Consider the following 16,537-nt stretch of genomic DNA (forward strand, 5'->3'; position numbering starts at 1 on the left):
GGTCCATCCTAGGAGCCTCCTAAGGTTGAGATTGAGATGCCTTCTGCCTTGATACTGGGCATCCCAACAGGACCTGGGCTGGGAAAGGGTAGGGGGTGAGTGAGTAAAGGGATGGGGCGTGAAGATGGGACATAGTACCTGGATGGTGACGTCGTAGTTTCTGCCCACGAGAGAAGTCTCACTGCTGGGCCCAAACACAAGCAGGCTGGACACCTTGATGATGCACGTGCGGCCCGACTCGAAGATGGGTTCCAGTCCGTAGATGACCTTGGCCTGGGAGGCCTTCCGAAGGACACACCCATATCCACCCCCTCGGAGCTCCTCGCTTACCAGTCGCCCAAAGAGCTTGTCCCCCCAGCAGCCAGAGTCAGCCAGACCCTTAGCAAATACCATAGGGGTCATCTCAATCTCTTCTCCAACTGAAGGGGAACAGGAGAAATGTGGGACACCAGGAGCTCCTGTCTGACCAACGTGGGGCTTGCAGGGAAGGAAAAGGCCAGAAGAGCCTCCCACCCTGCCAACCTGCTGGGCTCACTTTCTGTTCACGCCTGCTCTTTGGGCACATTGAGTCCCTACCAGACTATGAGCTCCTTGGGGCAGAAACTCTACTTGATTCAACCCCTGCCATCTAGTGATACCCGTGTGGTATCCATCACATAACCCCTGCCTTCCACAAAGGATGCGTTTGTGGAAGGCAGGGGTTTTCTGTGGCAATAGCAATCAATACAGAATACCAGAATTACTTTGTTTTAGAATTCATTGTTTTGATTAGATGAATACATGACTCCATTTCAACCAACATGTTTGACTGAAACAAAAAGTTTGCAGGACAAATCCAGCAGCAGTGAGTGCCCAAATTGTGACTGTTAAATATAATTTCCCATTAAAGGGAAACTAGAGCTTTCTAAAGAAATGGTTGATTCCAGGTCTAGGCAGAAAGTGTACAGCAAGGACCTGAAATATCGTGTGAGACCAGAAAGCAAGAGAGCTAGCAAAAGCTATTAGAGACTTGGCAGAAGCACACAGGGGCCAACCTGAAGGGGCTCCCTTGGGCCAAAAAGGAAACAATCTTGGCAACAAAAATAATTACTGCAACATGTTGAATATATCACATATGTTAAAAATCCATGTATTCATAGTGGTGACCCAAAAAAAAAAAAAAAAAAAAAATCCAATCTCCTCCCTCAAACAATAACCTCACTGGTCACCTATGGAAAATGGTAGGGCACCAACTCATTATTCTAGTAACTAAAGGGAAAAGAGCAAATATTTATCCTTCATTTCCTGTTGGAACTTATGTATTGAGATAACCAAATAATCATCCCCTTTTTACAGAAAAAAATCAGCTAATGAATGAAGAAGAAAAGATCAAATTAAACTATCTCCATGTTGCAACTGCTAATGAAATAATAGATTTAGGCAATAATCAGTGACTGCTAAAACCCCTAGATAACAATAGGGTTTGTATCAGATTGTTTTTAACTTTAAAATGGGATGAATCACACAGATACCACCTGAATGAACCAATGACCAATCTTAACATTACTAAAACGAAAACAATCTGACATTATGTGCCTCCAGATAGGATGCAAAAGGTATACACAGCACCTGTGAGTTATTCTTGCAAAAAAAAAAAAAAATCACACCTGAATCTGACCGAACGTCTAAATCTGATTACCAATTTAGAAGACGCATGTGCATGGGGGAGCATGTTAAATGGGAACACAATCAACAAAATCCAGAATGTTAGAAATTCTATACCAGTGACTTTAACAAATACATGGCAAAGGAAGAAAACAAATAAAGTAGAAGAAACTGTTAAATATTAAGAGAGACTTGGTAGCTGCATCAGCCAAAAGCAATGAGTGGTTCCTGATTCAAATAAACCAACGTATATGAGACATTTGGGGAAATCTGACTGGATGTTTGATGATATTAAATAATTATTATTTAGTTTTGAGGTTGAGGTTATATTTGATATTGATTAAACTTTATTTGATTACTAAACAAAAGTCACTAATTGGCACTTCGGGAGGCCAACGCAGGCGGATCCCTTGAGGTCAGGAGTTTGAGACCAGACTGGCAAACATGGTGAAACCTGTCTCTACTAAAAATACAAAAATGAGCTGAGTGTGGTGGTACACATCTGTAATCCCAGCTACTGGGGAGACTGAGGCACGAGAATTGCTTGAACCCAGGAAGCAGAGGTTGCAGTGAGCCAAGATCATGCCACTGCACTCCAGCCTGGGTGGCAGTGAGACTCCATCTCAAAACAAAGTCACTAGTTGGATAAATGAGTGATTAAAAGAGTGAGTGAATGAAGGAATTAATGCATTTGTTAGCAAGTACAGCTCTAAACATCTTTTCATCACTGGTTGCCTTCACAGTCCCAAGCCTTAGCCTGTCTCTTGCAGGAGCAGTACATATCCATCCCTATTTGAGCCCTTCAAATGTGTGTCAAACTTTGTGGGTATTTCATGATCACCAGGGAGTTTGCTGAAAATGCAATGTTCCTAGGTCCTTCCTAGGTCATTAAAGATGTCTGCAGTGCAGCAGGGACCAGGAAACTGCATTTCTAACAGGTTCCCTGTGTGAATCTAATGCTGGGGTCCACAGAGTACTGTGAGAAATCCTGGGTAGGAGCTGGCAGGACAAGACATGCCCTGGTGGCTGGTTCTGCCCTGGATCAAAGACTCTGACATGGACAAAGGGCACAAGGGTGAACTAACTCCGGTGCAGTGGCCCCCTTGGCCACTTCTTCCCCCACAACCTTCTGATACAGCAGTCCTCCTCTATCATCTCCCCAAGCCATATCCTAAACTAGGAGACAAAGGGGAGCAGTATGTGGATTGGGATCAGACTCCAAGCCCTTAAAGAGGGTCCTCCCTGCAGATGGCAGGGGTAGGACCACCCCACCTTCCCTGGGGGGCACCATACCTTCACCTTCTTCTCTGGAGATGAATCCTGACAACACTAGATACAGAAAAAGAAGAAAGCAGTGCCTTCAGGCTGCTGTGCCGAGAGAGTGCCTTCTCTCAAAGATGACGGCTGCCCACCCCCCAGGAGCCAGGCCAGGCTAAGACCCCGGGCCGCGGGGCACACTCACCCTCAGGGCTGAGGCAGAAGTCGGTGGAGGCCGAGCCGTGCTCGTTGTGGATGGTGCACCGATACACGCCGCAGTCTACGGGGGAGGCCTGCACGATGGCCAAGGCCGCCGGCCCCTCATCCCCTGCGCTGCAGATTGGAGACCCTACTCATAAGGGCCATCACCATGGCATGGGGGCAGACTGTGGTCCTAAGCATCCTTGGAGCCCACTCTCAGAGGCTGCTGAGAACCCCAGCTCTGAGAACTCTGGGGAAGCAGCGCAATTTCAGGGCCAAGAGCTGCTACTGAAGCCCACAGATCTGGTTTGCAGTCCTGACACTTACTAGCTGTGTGGCTTTGGACAAGTGGTTTAAAGAATGCTGAGCCTCCATTTTCTCATCTCTACTATGGAAATAAAAGGACCTCCCCTGGTTATTGTGAGGATTAATGAGGCGATAGGCTCAAAGCGCTAGGATAGTGCCCAACAGTATTACTGCAATCAGGGAGCCAGGTCAGGTGATGGTGGTATCGTTGGCTTACCTCCTGCCCACCTCGCCCACTGGGCACTGATCCTTGGCCCATGTCAAGACTGAGTCACTAAGAATGTTGAAAAACTGGCACCAGAGTTTCAGGCTACCGGAGGCATCAGGAAACTGCTCCACCCGAATCTTCCGGATGACCTGTGGGGCTGAGAGCAGGGTCCAGTCAAGAGGGGAACACCACCTCTCCTCTGGCCATATCCTTGCTTTCCTGGGTGTCCTTGGTGGGAAAGGCTGGGAGAAAACAGGATTCAAGTATCCATGCAGACCTACCAAGGTGCCTCACAGCCCCCAGGTGCCTCCTGCCTATATCTCAGGCTTCTGCCCTGACCCCCAAAGCACACATCTCAGCTAGACAGAAGCCCCTACTCCACCTTGACCCCAGGCTGGGAGGGGCTCCCAGCTGAGGACCCAGACAGCAGTTGAGACAGGAACTTCAGTTTGCATTCTAGGTCCCTAACTCTAGAAGCCTGCATTTGAATCCTGTCCCCACCACTCTGTAATCATGCGACAACTCTGTAAAGGGGGATTGGTGATGATGGAGAACTAGAACACTACTGAAGCCAGGCCCTGTGCTAAGCACTTTATCTATTCCATCCCATTTAAGCCTCACGCCATTGCAAAGGTGGTACTGTTATCTCCACTCTATGGAGTGGCAGAAGCAAAACAAGAACTAGGCCTTTCAGATTCCAAAGGCTGTGAGAGAAGGGTACCTTTACCAAGGTAATTTGTGAATCCTGAGGAGGGATATGCTATCTGTCATCGGGTGGTGCTGTTAGCAGCAGCAGCGGTGTGCTGTCCGTGGCTCCATGGCGGCCCTGTCCTGTGAAGTCATCCCCCGCCTCCCTCCCCATTGCTCACCTTTCAGCAGGTCTTTGGCTTTCCTGGGCTTGGCCAGTGTCTCCTGCTTGCCTTCATCCAGGGCCAGCTCTGTGTTCAGACCGCCAGCCTTGGGGCTGGGGCTGAGGTCTCCTGCCGCCAGCTCCTCCTCTGCCCGAGGCACCTCCAGCATGGTCGCCTTTCTGCCCTGCGTAGGGGAGCGTCTCTCCCGCCCTGGAGTCCCTGGGGACCCAGGCACCAGGCTTTTCCTGGGCCCCCGGGGGGAAACCGTGGGGCTCTCCCTTTCTTCAGGTGTGGTCGCCTCCCCATCTCCTGCTGCTCTGACCTTAGGGAGAAATCTCTTCCTCCGGGCCCCTAGAGCCAGTTCCTCAGGTGTAGCTGCCGGGAGACCTGTCAGAGCCTCCCCGGGGAACTTCTCCTCTTGGGAGGGTTCCTGGGCTATGCTCTCTGTTGAGGGTCCCTGCCCAGGGACTGCCTGCCCACCTGCCTCCCCCAGCCGATCACCCGTGCTGCTCTCCTGAGAGGCCCCCAGGAGGCCAGGCCCCTCAAGGGAAACCTCTCCCTCACCCTCACTGGCTCCTTCTGAGGCCAGCCCAGGGCCCTCCTCGTCTACCACAATGGCAGGGACAGTGAGGGAGTTGGGACCAGGACCCCAGGAGCCTCGGGCAGCAGCAAGGGCCTGGCGGCCAGCCTGCACCTCGCGGTCCAGGAGGCCAGTGAGGCGGCGGGAGGTACAGGGGCTCAGTAGCAGGGTCTGTGCACTCTGCACCAGGTGGTTGTTCTCCACACGCTCCAGGATACGCCTCGATGTCCGGGGACTCAGCCCAGCCACTTCCACAGTGGGTGTCAGAGTGGCTGAGGGCGCCAGACCTCCGGTAGCTGCCCCGACCTGGGACTCTCCCCCTGCTCCACTCGTCTCTGTGCTGGACAGCTTTAACAGCAGAAGCAGGTAGTTCTTCAGGGAATCTATGAGGCCAGGGTCACAGCTCCGGGGACCTGGGGTCCGCCCCTCCACATCTGATACCTGGGCACAGGCACCCTCATTGCTGGTGGCCATGGTTTCTGGTGGGTGACTCTGAGTGGGGGTCCCCAGCCCCAGGTGCAGTGTTGGGGCAGAACTCATCAGGGCCTGATCCTCAGAGGGCAGGAAGGCAGCTGTGCTCCTGTGCTGAGAAGTCAGGGTACTGCTCAGCCCCTCCTTTGGGCTAGCAGTCAGCCCAGTTCCAGGAAGAGAAGGCATTGTGGGTACCTCCTGGCTCAGGCCAGCTGGAGGACAGCCACCCTGATCCACACACGGCACTCCCCCTGGCTGCTCCTCCTCGGGGCACTGGAACGGGCTGTCCTCCTGCTTGGCCTCGACTGGCCCTGATGACTGTGGCCCTTGGCATCTCTCTCCTCCCACCTGCTCCACACTCCCTTCATGGGGCGGTTGTGCTGGGAGCATGAGGTTCCCTGACAGGGGACCCAGCACAGTTTGCTCATGGTTCCTGGAGGCTGTTACTGCTGCCTCCTCAGATCTGGGCAGGAAACCAGGTTTTTCTGGGATACAAGACCCTTCTGGGATCTGTGTAAAACATTCAATACTTGGAGGAGCTCTAGGACCCTCTGTAGGTGGGAGTTCGGGGGTTCTGGATGGTGGGCCAAGGCTGGTCACTGCCTCCTGCTTTGACTGACCTTCCGTGGCTGTGGGCGCACTCCCTGCTGACTGCATCCCCGTCTCTTCCTGCATCCTTCTGTCTTCCTGTGTGCCCTCATCTGCCTGGGCCTTCCTGTCTTCCTGTACCTTCTCACCTGCCTGTGCTGTTTCTAGCTGTGTCTCTGCCCTTCCCTGTGTCACCATGCCCTTCTGTGCACTCCTGTCTGACTGTGGCCTCTTACTTTCTTGTGTCCCGGCATACACCTGTGTCTTCCTATCTGCCCATGTCCTCTGGGCTATCTGTGTTCCGTCTCCCCTGGTCCTTCCATCCACCTGTATCTTCCCATCTGCCTGCACATTCTTCTTGCTTCCAGGTCTCTGGTTAGCAGATGTTCTCCCATCCTCCTGGGTTTCCATATCCATGGGTTCAAAGATACCTTGACTTCCAGAGGTGCTACAACCAATGGAAGCTACATCAGAGCTGCTGCTGGCTGACACAGTAGGAGCCATGGTTGTCTGGCATTCCAGGACCTGAGAACACGGGGACAAAAGCAAGGATTTAACTACATGGACATTCAGATCTCTTTCCAATCTGGCATCCCAGCCTCCTCTGACCTCATCCACAACTGCTCTGATGGGAATCTTGCTGCCTGGTTTCTCAGGTCTGCTGGAAGTTGGGAGGCAAAGACATGTGACAAATTCCCAAAGCCCCATCCATGCCCGCCTACCCTAATCTCTGATCTCAGTATCTGGACTGGGGAATATCTAGCATCCAGACCCAGCTCTTGCCCTTCCCACCTCTTCCTGAAGAAATCCTGCCTTTCCTGAAAGACGTTGCTCATGGCTTATTCCACCCCTCACCCCTACCATATGAAGGAGAATATCCTCTCCCCAGGGCTCCCAGAGCAGTCCTTCTCCTGTGGCACTACTTGCCTTGGATAGAATTATGGGTGAAGTGAGACAGTGCCAAAGGATGTCCCAATAATGGCCTCAATGTCCCGGCCTCCACCAGTAACACTGAGTGAGTGGTAATAATGGATGCCATCAAAGCAGAGAGGATTAAAGTAATTCTGAATGGCATCTATGCCAGGAATAATGAAACATTATAATGTTACCCTTTTGAACATGTATTTGCAAAGCACTATGCTAGGCCCCTGTACATGATATTATCCCACTTATTCCTCATACAGTATGAATACTTAGGAGAATCAGCCCCATTCTAGAGATAACAATGACAAGAAGGCATGCGATCTGTCCACCATCAGGTAGTCAGTAAGTGGCAGAGTTCAGATTTGCAGCTGGGTGTATTTCGCTCCAAATCTCATGCTCTTTGTTGTTATATCATACTGCCACCCACTTTTAAAGGACCTCCCGTCAAACATGGTGGCGTTTAACAGTGATTTGCCTCTTTTCCTCCAAGATATCATCAAAACCACTAAAGTAAACATGAAATAAACAAAGCAAAATCCTTTGTTAGTGAACTGGAGGCAAATAAAACCTAGTCTCAAAAAACAAACAAAAGGATAACGTCTTCCAAAAGCCAACAGATGCAGACACTGGGAAGCTGAGGAGGAGCAAAGTGATATGGGGAAATAAACAGGGCCACAGCTCAGTGCGCAGGGAGTGGAGCTGTTCAGCAGGTCTCAAGACGCTGGCAAAATCACAGCTACTGTAGACAAAGGTCTCATCCCGTGGTTATAAACCCGTAAGTCCACATGCAACAAGAGCTGCAGGTTCATGGAGGCCTGGGTGGAAACTGGCCGAAGACACGGGAGCTGAGCAGAGCAGACAAGGAGAAGAGATGGAATGGAGGAGGCAGATCTCAGAAAACACTGGCAACTACACTCCTGAAGAAACCTCTGGAAAATTGCTAAGCCAAGAACATTATGTTTTAGCATACAAAGACTAAAGGAATACTGTTCCCACAGGCCCTGCTTGAGGAAATCACCAGGGAACAAATGCAGTCAACCAAAAGATGATTGAGGAAACAACAGCAAAAGAGCTGACGATAAGCACTAAATATATTTCACTTACATTAACATATATATTGATGCATATTAACATATAACTGTAGAAGCAAGACTAAAATCAAGTGGGGTTTAGAACGGCAAATCAGAATGTCAATGTTCTATGCCCTGATGATACAGATACAACAGAGCCAGCATGAAAGTGGAAAGGGGAAGAAAATAACCAAGTGAAGTAACTTCCTTGACTGTGTCACCTGTAAGAGCCAGGCACCAAAGACATTACTCAAAGCTGAAAAACCAAGTAACAGAAATAGAGGATATTTACCTACATAAGGATAATCACTTAGAAATCAAACTTTAGGTTAATATGAGATAGAAAATGAATGAAGGCCAGGCACAGTGGCTCAAACCTGTAATCTCAGCACTTTGGGAGGCCAAGGCAGGCAGATCACCTGAGGTCAGGAGTTTGAGACCACCCTGGCTAACATAGTAAAACCCCGTTTCTACTAAAAATACAAAAAATTAGCCAGGCATGGTGGCATGCACCTGTAATCCCAGCTACTCTGAGGCTGAGGCAGGAGAATCGCTTGAACCCAGGAAGCAGAGGTTACAGTGAGCCAAGATTGCACCATTGCACTCCAGCTTGGGCAACAAGAGTGAAACTCTGGCCCATAAAAAAGAAGATGAATGAAGAAAATGCAGAGAAAAAGTGAAAACACTGTATCATTTTTCATCATAAAAAATTAGTAGAAACTGAGTGAACAGATGAAATAATTAATGGTATTATATAAAACTGAAATTATAACATAAAAATATTTTTAAATATCAGAACCACACACAAAATCAAAGCAATCAGATCACAAAATGAAAGACTTTTAAATATATATAATTAAAATGTATGTAAATTAAGTGTAGAATTTAAAGTTACTTTACTAAATTAGGAATTTTCTGTTTTTTAAATTTTTAATTTTTAAATTTATTTTATATTTTAAAATTAGAGATGGGGTCTTGCCATGTTGGCCAGGGTAGTTTCAAACTCCTGGCCTCAAGCAACGCTCCCACCTCAGCCTCTTAAAGTGCTAGGATTATAGGTGTGAGCTACTGCACCCAGCCTAAATTCAGAATTTTGAATGAATGGTATGGATGTAGGAAAAATTGGTTTGGCAAGTATCAGGAATAAGTCTGACTGAAGGATTTTTTTTTTCTGAGACAGGTTCTTGCCATCTTGCCCAGACTGGCATGCAGTGGCTATTCACAGGCAGGATTATAGCCTCAACCTATTGGGTTCAAGTTATCCTCCCACCTCAGCCTCCCAAATAGCTGGGACTACAGGCTGACTGAAGAATCTTTTTTTTTTTTTTTCTTTTGAGATGGAGTCTTGCTCTGTCATCCAGGCTGGAGTGCACTGGCATGATCTTGGCTGACTGGAACCTTTACCTCTTGGGTTCAAGTGATTCTCCTGCCTTAGCCTCGTGAATAGCTGGGATTACAGGTGTGTGCCACCACACCCAGCTAATTTTTGTATTTTTTAGTAGAGATGGGGTTTCGCTCTGTTGGCCAGGCTGGTCTTGAACTCCTGGCCTCAAATGATCCACCCGCCTCAGCCTCCAAAAGTGCTGGAATTATAGGCATGAGCCACTGCACCCGGCCTGACTGAAGAATCTTAATAAAGATGCTCTTCCAGCTTCTCTGACAACCAGATATTAACAGACAAAACTGCCTTGGTGCCAACAAACAGCAGTTAGTAATATACTACAGCCTCTTTTTTATCTTTTGATATTCTAGGATTAGAAAATGTTTAAAGACATAAGATCTATAAATCTACAAAGAAGGTGCAGACTGTGCATACAAGCCTGTTGCTGTTCACAAGACTCATGGAAATAGAACTTCTTGATGAAAGCTACCCTCACTCCGAACGCACTCTCAGCCAGATCAATCCCTCAGTTCTATTGAACCTACTTCTTTATCTCAATATCCATTTCCTTCATCTCCACTGCAAACTGCCTAATCGGAGCTGCCAACAATTCTGTCTTGCCTGGACTACTGTAAAGCCTTCTAATTGATATCCATGACTTTAGTCTTTGCCTCTGCTAAACTCTTTTCCTCACTGCAGCCCAAATGACCTTTCCAAAACACAAACCTGACTGTAACACTCCCCTCTTAAAAAACCTTTCAATGGCTTACCATCACTGACAGGATAAAGTCAAAAAACCCTAGCTTCAAAGAGCAAAAAGTTTAATCACACAGTAGCCCCTTCTTATTCACGGTTTTGCTTTCCATGGTTTCAGTTAACTGTGGCCAATCTTGGTCTGAAAATATTAAATGAAAAATTCCAGAAAGAAACAATTGATAAATTTTATAGGTCATTTCAAAGAGGCTGTGAAACCAAGAGCTCTTAATGCTGTGACCAAAGATGGAAGTTCTCTATAGGATGCCATGGCACTTGATGGTGGTATGTTTTCCTGTGGAGATTTAAGACTTAGGTGTTATATGACATAGTAATCCATGATTGTTGCCATGGGAGAGTTTTAAAGATTAACCAAAGTAAAAAGAAAAAACAAATTGTAAAATTTGCGCTGTTCTGAGCAGCATGATAAAATCTCATGCCATCCCACCTGGGATGTGAAACAACCCCTTTTCCAGTATAACCACAAGGTATACACTAGGCTGCCCGTTACCCATTAAGTAGCTGTCTTGTTACCAGATCAACCGTCCTGGTATCTCAGGGCTTGAGTGCAAGTAACCATTATTTTACTTAATAAATGGCCCCAAAGTGCAAGAGTAGTGATACCAGCATATTACTATAGCTGTTCTATTTTATGATTATGGTTGTTAATCTCTTATGGTGCCTAATTTATAAATTAAACTTTATCACAGGTGTGTATGTATAGGAAAAAACATAATATATGTAGGGTTTGGTACTATCCACAGGGTCAGGCATCTGCTGGGGATCTGGGAAAGTATCTTTTGTGGATAAGGTGGACTGCTGTACTCTCTTGGCCAGGGTTACAGGCATCGCACAGCCTCTACAGATGGCAATTTGGCATTATCTATTAAAACTAAAAATACTTATACTCTTTAACCCAAAAATTCCATTCCTAGGAATTTATCATACAGGTGTACCTTCATGTGCAGATGGACTTATATACAAGGATATTTACTGCAGCATTGTTTATGATAGCAATAGACTAGAAATCACCTAAATTCCAACAATACAGGACTGATCCAATGAATTATGGTATATCTACATTCCAAATAAATAAAACAAATATCCAAATAAAAAAGCAAGGTAAAGGATAGAAAATATAATACGCAACCTTTGTGTGGAAAATACACAGACACACACATATTTTCAAATGTTAAAGAAAACAGCTCTGAAAGGATGCCCAAAGAACCTGCTTTGGGCCGGGCGCGGTGGCTCAAGCCTGTAATCCCAGCACTTTGGGAGGCCGAGACGGGCGGATCACGAGGTCAGGAGATCGAGACCATCCTGGCTAACATGGTGAAACCCCGTCTCTACTAAAAAAAAATACAAAAAACTAGCCGGGCGAGGTGGCGGGTGCCTGTAGTCCCAGCTACTTGGGAGACTGAGGCAGGAGAATGGCGTAAACCCGGGAGGCGGAGCTTGCAGTGAGCTGAGATCCGGCCACTGCACTCCAGCTCGGGTGACAGAGCGAGACTCCGTCTCAAAAAAAAAAAAAAAAAAAAAAAGAAAAAAAAAGAACCTGCTTTGGCAACTGCCTTCAGGAAGAGGACCTGAGTAGTGGGGATAGCAAAGTGGGGAGACTTAATATTCTCTATATATCTTTTGTACTTTTTGAATTTTATACCTTGTGCATGTGACATATAGTTAACAAAAATACAATTAAAAACGAAAGTATATATGGAAATCGACACTTGTGTGATCAGTGAGGCCCGTCCCTCAGCAAGAGTCCCAGATCTGTCTCTCCAGGTTCATCTCTTGGGTCCCTCCGCCCAACACTAACTTAACTGTACTGACAAATGTGCTATTTTGTAACTCCTTTATGTATTTTTTTCTGTGCCAGACATTCTCACCTTTCTCCTTGCCCTGCTGAAGGACTCCTTCTCATCCTTGAAGACCTCATTCAACTTTCTTTTCTTCTTTAAAGACTTCCTGAGTTCTCTCCTCTATCCCAAAAAACGTTAGTGGCCCCCATAGCAAATTTACCTAATTCCATCATTACACCCCCATTCTGTGTGGTAGTTATTTATTTCATGCATATGTCACCTGCTAATCTGTGAACTCTTCCCCTCTGAAGAGGGCCCAGTACAGGCCTAGGAGTTGGAAATCAATAAATACATGGTGGATGACTGAATATTCTCTGTACAATTCTACAAGGGCTGACCCCTCTTACTAAACATTATGATGGAGGGGGTGTGTGTGTGTGTGTGTGTGTGTGTGTGTACATCTATATCTGGAACTGTGTAAAGATATGAGAAGGAATGTCATATATTTCTTAAAAATAAAAATGGTGTGAGCAGAATGAACCTAGTTGGCTCTATGTAAGCTTTTTTACTACAAGTGATATTAGTAGGTTTAATTTGCCATCCTGTCTTATTCCCTCTTCCCTCATAAATTCTCAGATATTAAGGACTCAGTCTATGGCCAGGTATGGTTGCTCATGTCTAGAATCCCAGTGCTTTGGGAGGCCACTGTAGGAAAATTGCTTGAGGCCCAAAGTTCAAAACCAGCCTGGCAACACAGCAAAACCCTGTCTCTACAAAAACACAAAATACTTAGCCAGGTGTGATGGCGTATGCCTGTAGTTCTAGCTACTCTGGAGGCTGAGGTGGGAGAATTGCTTGAGTCCAGGAGTTGGAGGCTGTAGTAAGCTATGATCATACCACTGCACTCCAGCCTGGGCAATAGAGTGAGACCCTGTCTCTTCAAATAAAAACATAAAAATAAAAAATAAAAAGTTTTTTTCACCTTTGCATCTTTCACAGTGCCAAACACATAAGGGAAAGAACAGGAAAGAACAACCGAATGAAAAGTAGTATGGTTTATAACCCTCTAAGGGGTCATGGCCCTGGAACGCTGGTTTGGGAGAGCAAGGGACAAAACCAGGACCTTAACAGGGATGGGGCAGGGTAGTCACTTTTGCATAAGTTTGGTAGTTTGTAATTTTTAAATAATTGCTCTATTCCATATAAGTTGTTAAACTTATGTGTAGTTTTTCATAGTAGTCTTTTTTTTTTTTTACCCTGTCAATCCTTACAGGGGCTGGAGTGATAGCCCCTCTTTCATTCTTAATACTTGTATTTTGTGTCTTCTTTTTTTTTTTCTATGTAAGTCTTGCCAGAGGTTTATTGATATTATTTATCTTTTCAAATAATTAGCTTTGGGTTTATTTTCTCCACAGTTTCATTGTTTTCTGTTCTTTTCTATCTATTTGCTTTGGGTTTATTTTTTTCTCTTCTTTTTCTAGTTTTCTAAGGTAGCAACTCAAGTTATTGATATTTCAGATCTTTTTTCTTTTATAATATAAACATTTTAATGCTATACATTTTCCTCAAGGCACTGATTTAGCAGCAGCCAACATTTTGGTATGTTGTATTTTCACTTTCATTCAATTTAAAATGTTTTCTAATTGGCCTTAGGACTTCTTTCTTGGCCCATAAAAGTATGTTCTTTAATTTAAAAGTGTTTAGAAATTTTTCTATTATCTTTCTGTCATTGATTTCTAGTTTAATTTCATTTTGATCAGAGTGCATACTTTGTATTATTTCAATTACTTCACATTTGTTAAGATTTATATTATGACCCAGGATATGATCTATTTTGGTGAATATTTTATATGCACTTGAAAAGAATGAGTATTCTGTTGTTACACAGAGTATTCTATATATGTCTATTAGACAGTTGGTTGATAGTGCCATTCAGTTCTTTTATATCCTTACTGATTTTCTATCTACTAGTTCTATTGATTACTGAGAGAGGAGTGTTAAAGTCTCCAACTATAATTATTGTTTTCTCTATTTCTCTTTTCAGTTCTGTCAGGTTTTGCTTCGTGTATTTTGAAGGTATGTTGTTAGGTGCATACATATTTTTTATTGTTATGTCTTCTTGAATTGACCCTTTTATCATTAGATAGTTCACTATTTTTCCCTTAGTAATTTTTTTTTTTTTTTTGAGACAGAGTTTTGCTCTTGTTGCCCAGGCTGGAGTGCAATGGCATGATCTCAACTCAATGCAATCTCCGCCTCCTGGGTTCAAGTGATTCTCCTGCTTCAGCCTCCCAAGTAGCTGGGATTACAGGCATGCGCCACCACACCTGGCTAATTTTTGTATTTTTAGTAGAGATGGGTTTTCTCCATGTTGGTCAGGCTGGTCTCAAACTCCCGACCTCAGGTGATCTGCCCGCCTTGGCCTCCCCAAGTGCTGGGATTGCAGGCGTGAGCCACTGTACCCAGCCAGTAATTTTCTTTCCCCAGAAGTCTACTCTGTCTGATATTAATATTGCCATTCCAGCTTTCATCTGATTAGTGTTTGCATGGTATATATTTTTCTATTATTTTACTTGTAACTGATCTATATCATTATATTTGAAGTGGATTTCTTATCAACAGCATCAAGTTGGGAAAGTTTTTCTGGTCCTGTCTCACAATCTGTCATTTAATTGATATGTTTAGACCATTTATATTTAATATAATTATTTATAGGTTTAGATTTTGCTCAATAATTTTATTATTTGTTTGCTATTTGTTTCCTCTGTTTTTCCTTCCTGTGTTTCCCTATTCTTGCCTCCTTTTAGACTAGAACATCTTTTAGTACTCCACTTTAACTTATATAGTGTGATTTTTACTATATCTCTTTGTATAGTATTTTTGTTGTTGCTCTAGGGCTTATAATATACATACTTAACTTTCCACAGTCTACTTAGAGTCAATATTTTACCACTTCAAGTGCCATACAGTAATCTCACCACCATATAGGTTTCTTTATCCTATACCCCTTTATGTTATATTTGTCTTATATATTACATTTGCATGCATTAAAAAACCTCCAGCAGATAATGTATTTTTTTTAACTTTTTACCTTCAAACATATTTTAAAGAAATCAAGATGAAATGATCTATTATATTTATCAGGATATTTACCATTTCCATTGCCCTTCCTTCATTCTTGATGTTTCAGGTTTCCTTCCTTCTGGTATTATTTCCTTTCTGTATGAAAAATTTACTTTAGCAATCCTTTTTTTTTTTTTTTTTTTTTTTTGAGACCAAGTCTGGCTCTATCACCCAGGCTGGAATGCAGTGGTACAATCTCAGTTCACTGCAACCTCAGCCTCCTGGGTTCAAGTGATTCTCTTGCCTGAGCCTCCTAAGTAGCTGGGATTATAGGTGCTCCCCACCACACCTGGCAAATTTTTTTTGTATTTTTAGTAGAGAAGAGGTTTCACCATGTTGGCCAGGCTGATCTCGAACTCATGACCTCAGGTGAGTCTGTCTCAGCCTCCCAAAATGCTGGGATTACAGGCATGAGCCACAGCTCCCAGACTAGCAATTCTTCTAGAACAGGTCTGCTGACAATGTAGTCTCTTGTTTTTTCCATTATCTGAGAATGTCTTTATTTCACTTTCAATACTTCAAGATATTTTTGCTAAATGTAGAATTATAGGTTGAAAGTTCTTTTTTTTTCAGCATTAAAAAAATATGTTGTTCCACTTCCTTTTGGCCTCCATTGTTTCTGATAAGAAATCTGCAGTCATTCAAATCATTGCTCCCCTATAAATAATGTATTACATTTCTCTGGCTACTTCCAAGAATTTTTCATTGTCTTTACTTTCCAACAGTTTGGCTATGAGATTTCTGGATGTGGAATTCTATGGGCTTTTCCTGTTTAGGGTTTGCTGAACTTCTTGATCTATAGGTTTGTGACTTTTGCCAAATTTTGAAAGTTTTCAGCCATTATTCCTTTACGTATTTTTTTTTCCGCACCACTGTTCTTTCTCTTTCTGATTATCCAGTGACACAAGTGTTAGACTTTTTGATACTGCACCACAAGTCTCTGAGGCTCTGTTCATTGATTTTTCTGATTCTCTCTCTCTCTCTCCCCCTCTCTCTCCCTCCCTTCCTCTCTCTCTCTCTCTGTGTGGGCTTATGTGTTCAGATTGAATAATTTCTATTGCTTTAACTTCAAGTTCACTGACTTTTCCCTGTCATCTATCATTCTGTTGTTGTGCTCAACCAGTGAGTCTTTTTATTCAGTTATTGTAATTTTCAGTTCTAAAATTGATATTTGGGGCTAAGGTGGGTGGATCACCTGAGGTCAGGAGTTCAAGACCAGCCTGGCCAACACAGTGAAACCCCATCTGTACTAAAAATACAAAATTAGCCAAGTGTAGTGGCACACATCTGTAATCCCAACTACTCCCTCAGGAGGCTGAGGCAGGAGAATCTCTTGAACCCAGGAGGTGGAGGTTGCAGTGAACTGAGATCATGCCAC

The 16,537-nt window shown here is 44.6% G+C and overlaps 1 protein-coding gene, 1 long non-coding RNA gene and 1 pseudogene across 7 annotated transcripts in view; 2 read left to right on the plus strand and 1 right to left on the minus strand.

Moving 5' to 3' along the window:
• Nucleotides 1-16,537, minus strand: part of ALPK3 (alpha kinase 3) — a 60,909-nt gene that overhangs the window by 10,390 nt on the left and 33,982 nt on the right. For 5 of the 6 annotated variants that reach the window (XM_077940164.1, XM_015142928.3, XM_015142927.3 and 2 more), the window contains 5 exons: nt 4,486-6,631; nt 3,626-3,773; nt 3,107-3,234; nt 2,938-2,973; nt 139-419 (listed from right to left, as the gene is read on the minus strand). In XM_077940164.1, the coding sequence (XP_077796290.1) occupies nt 139-419; nt 2,938-2,973; nt 3,107-3,234; nt 3,626-3,773; nt 4,486-6,631 (2,739 nt within the window). The remainder of the gene's footprint in view (nt 1-138; nt 420-2,937; nt 2,974-3,106; nt 3,235-3,625; nt 3,774-4,485; nt 6,632-16,537) is intronic. The other variant, XM_077940165.1, reaches the window with a different exon arrangement.
• The window catches only part of LOC144330068 (uncharacterized), a 33,877-nt gene that overhangs the window by 4,871 nt on the left and 12,469 nt on the right, over nt 1-16,537 (plus strand). The window lies entirely within an intron of this gene.
• Nucleotides 10,428-10,545, plus strand: LOC114680003 (small nucleolar RNA SNORA25; annotated as a pseudogene).

This window comes from Macaca mulatta, chromosome 7, assembly GCF_049350105.2.
Source record: "Macaca mulatta isolate MMU2019108-1 chromosome 7, T2T-MMU8v2.0, whole genome shotgun sequence".
Classification (NCBI taxonomy): domain Eukaryota; kingdom Metazoa; phylum Chordata; class Mammalia; order Primates; family Cercopithecidae; genus Macaca; species Macaca mulatta.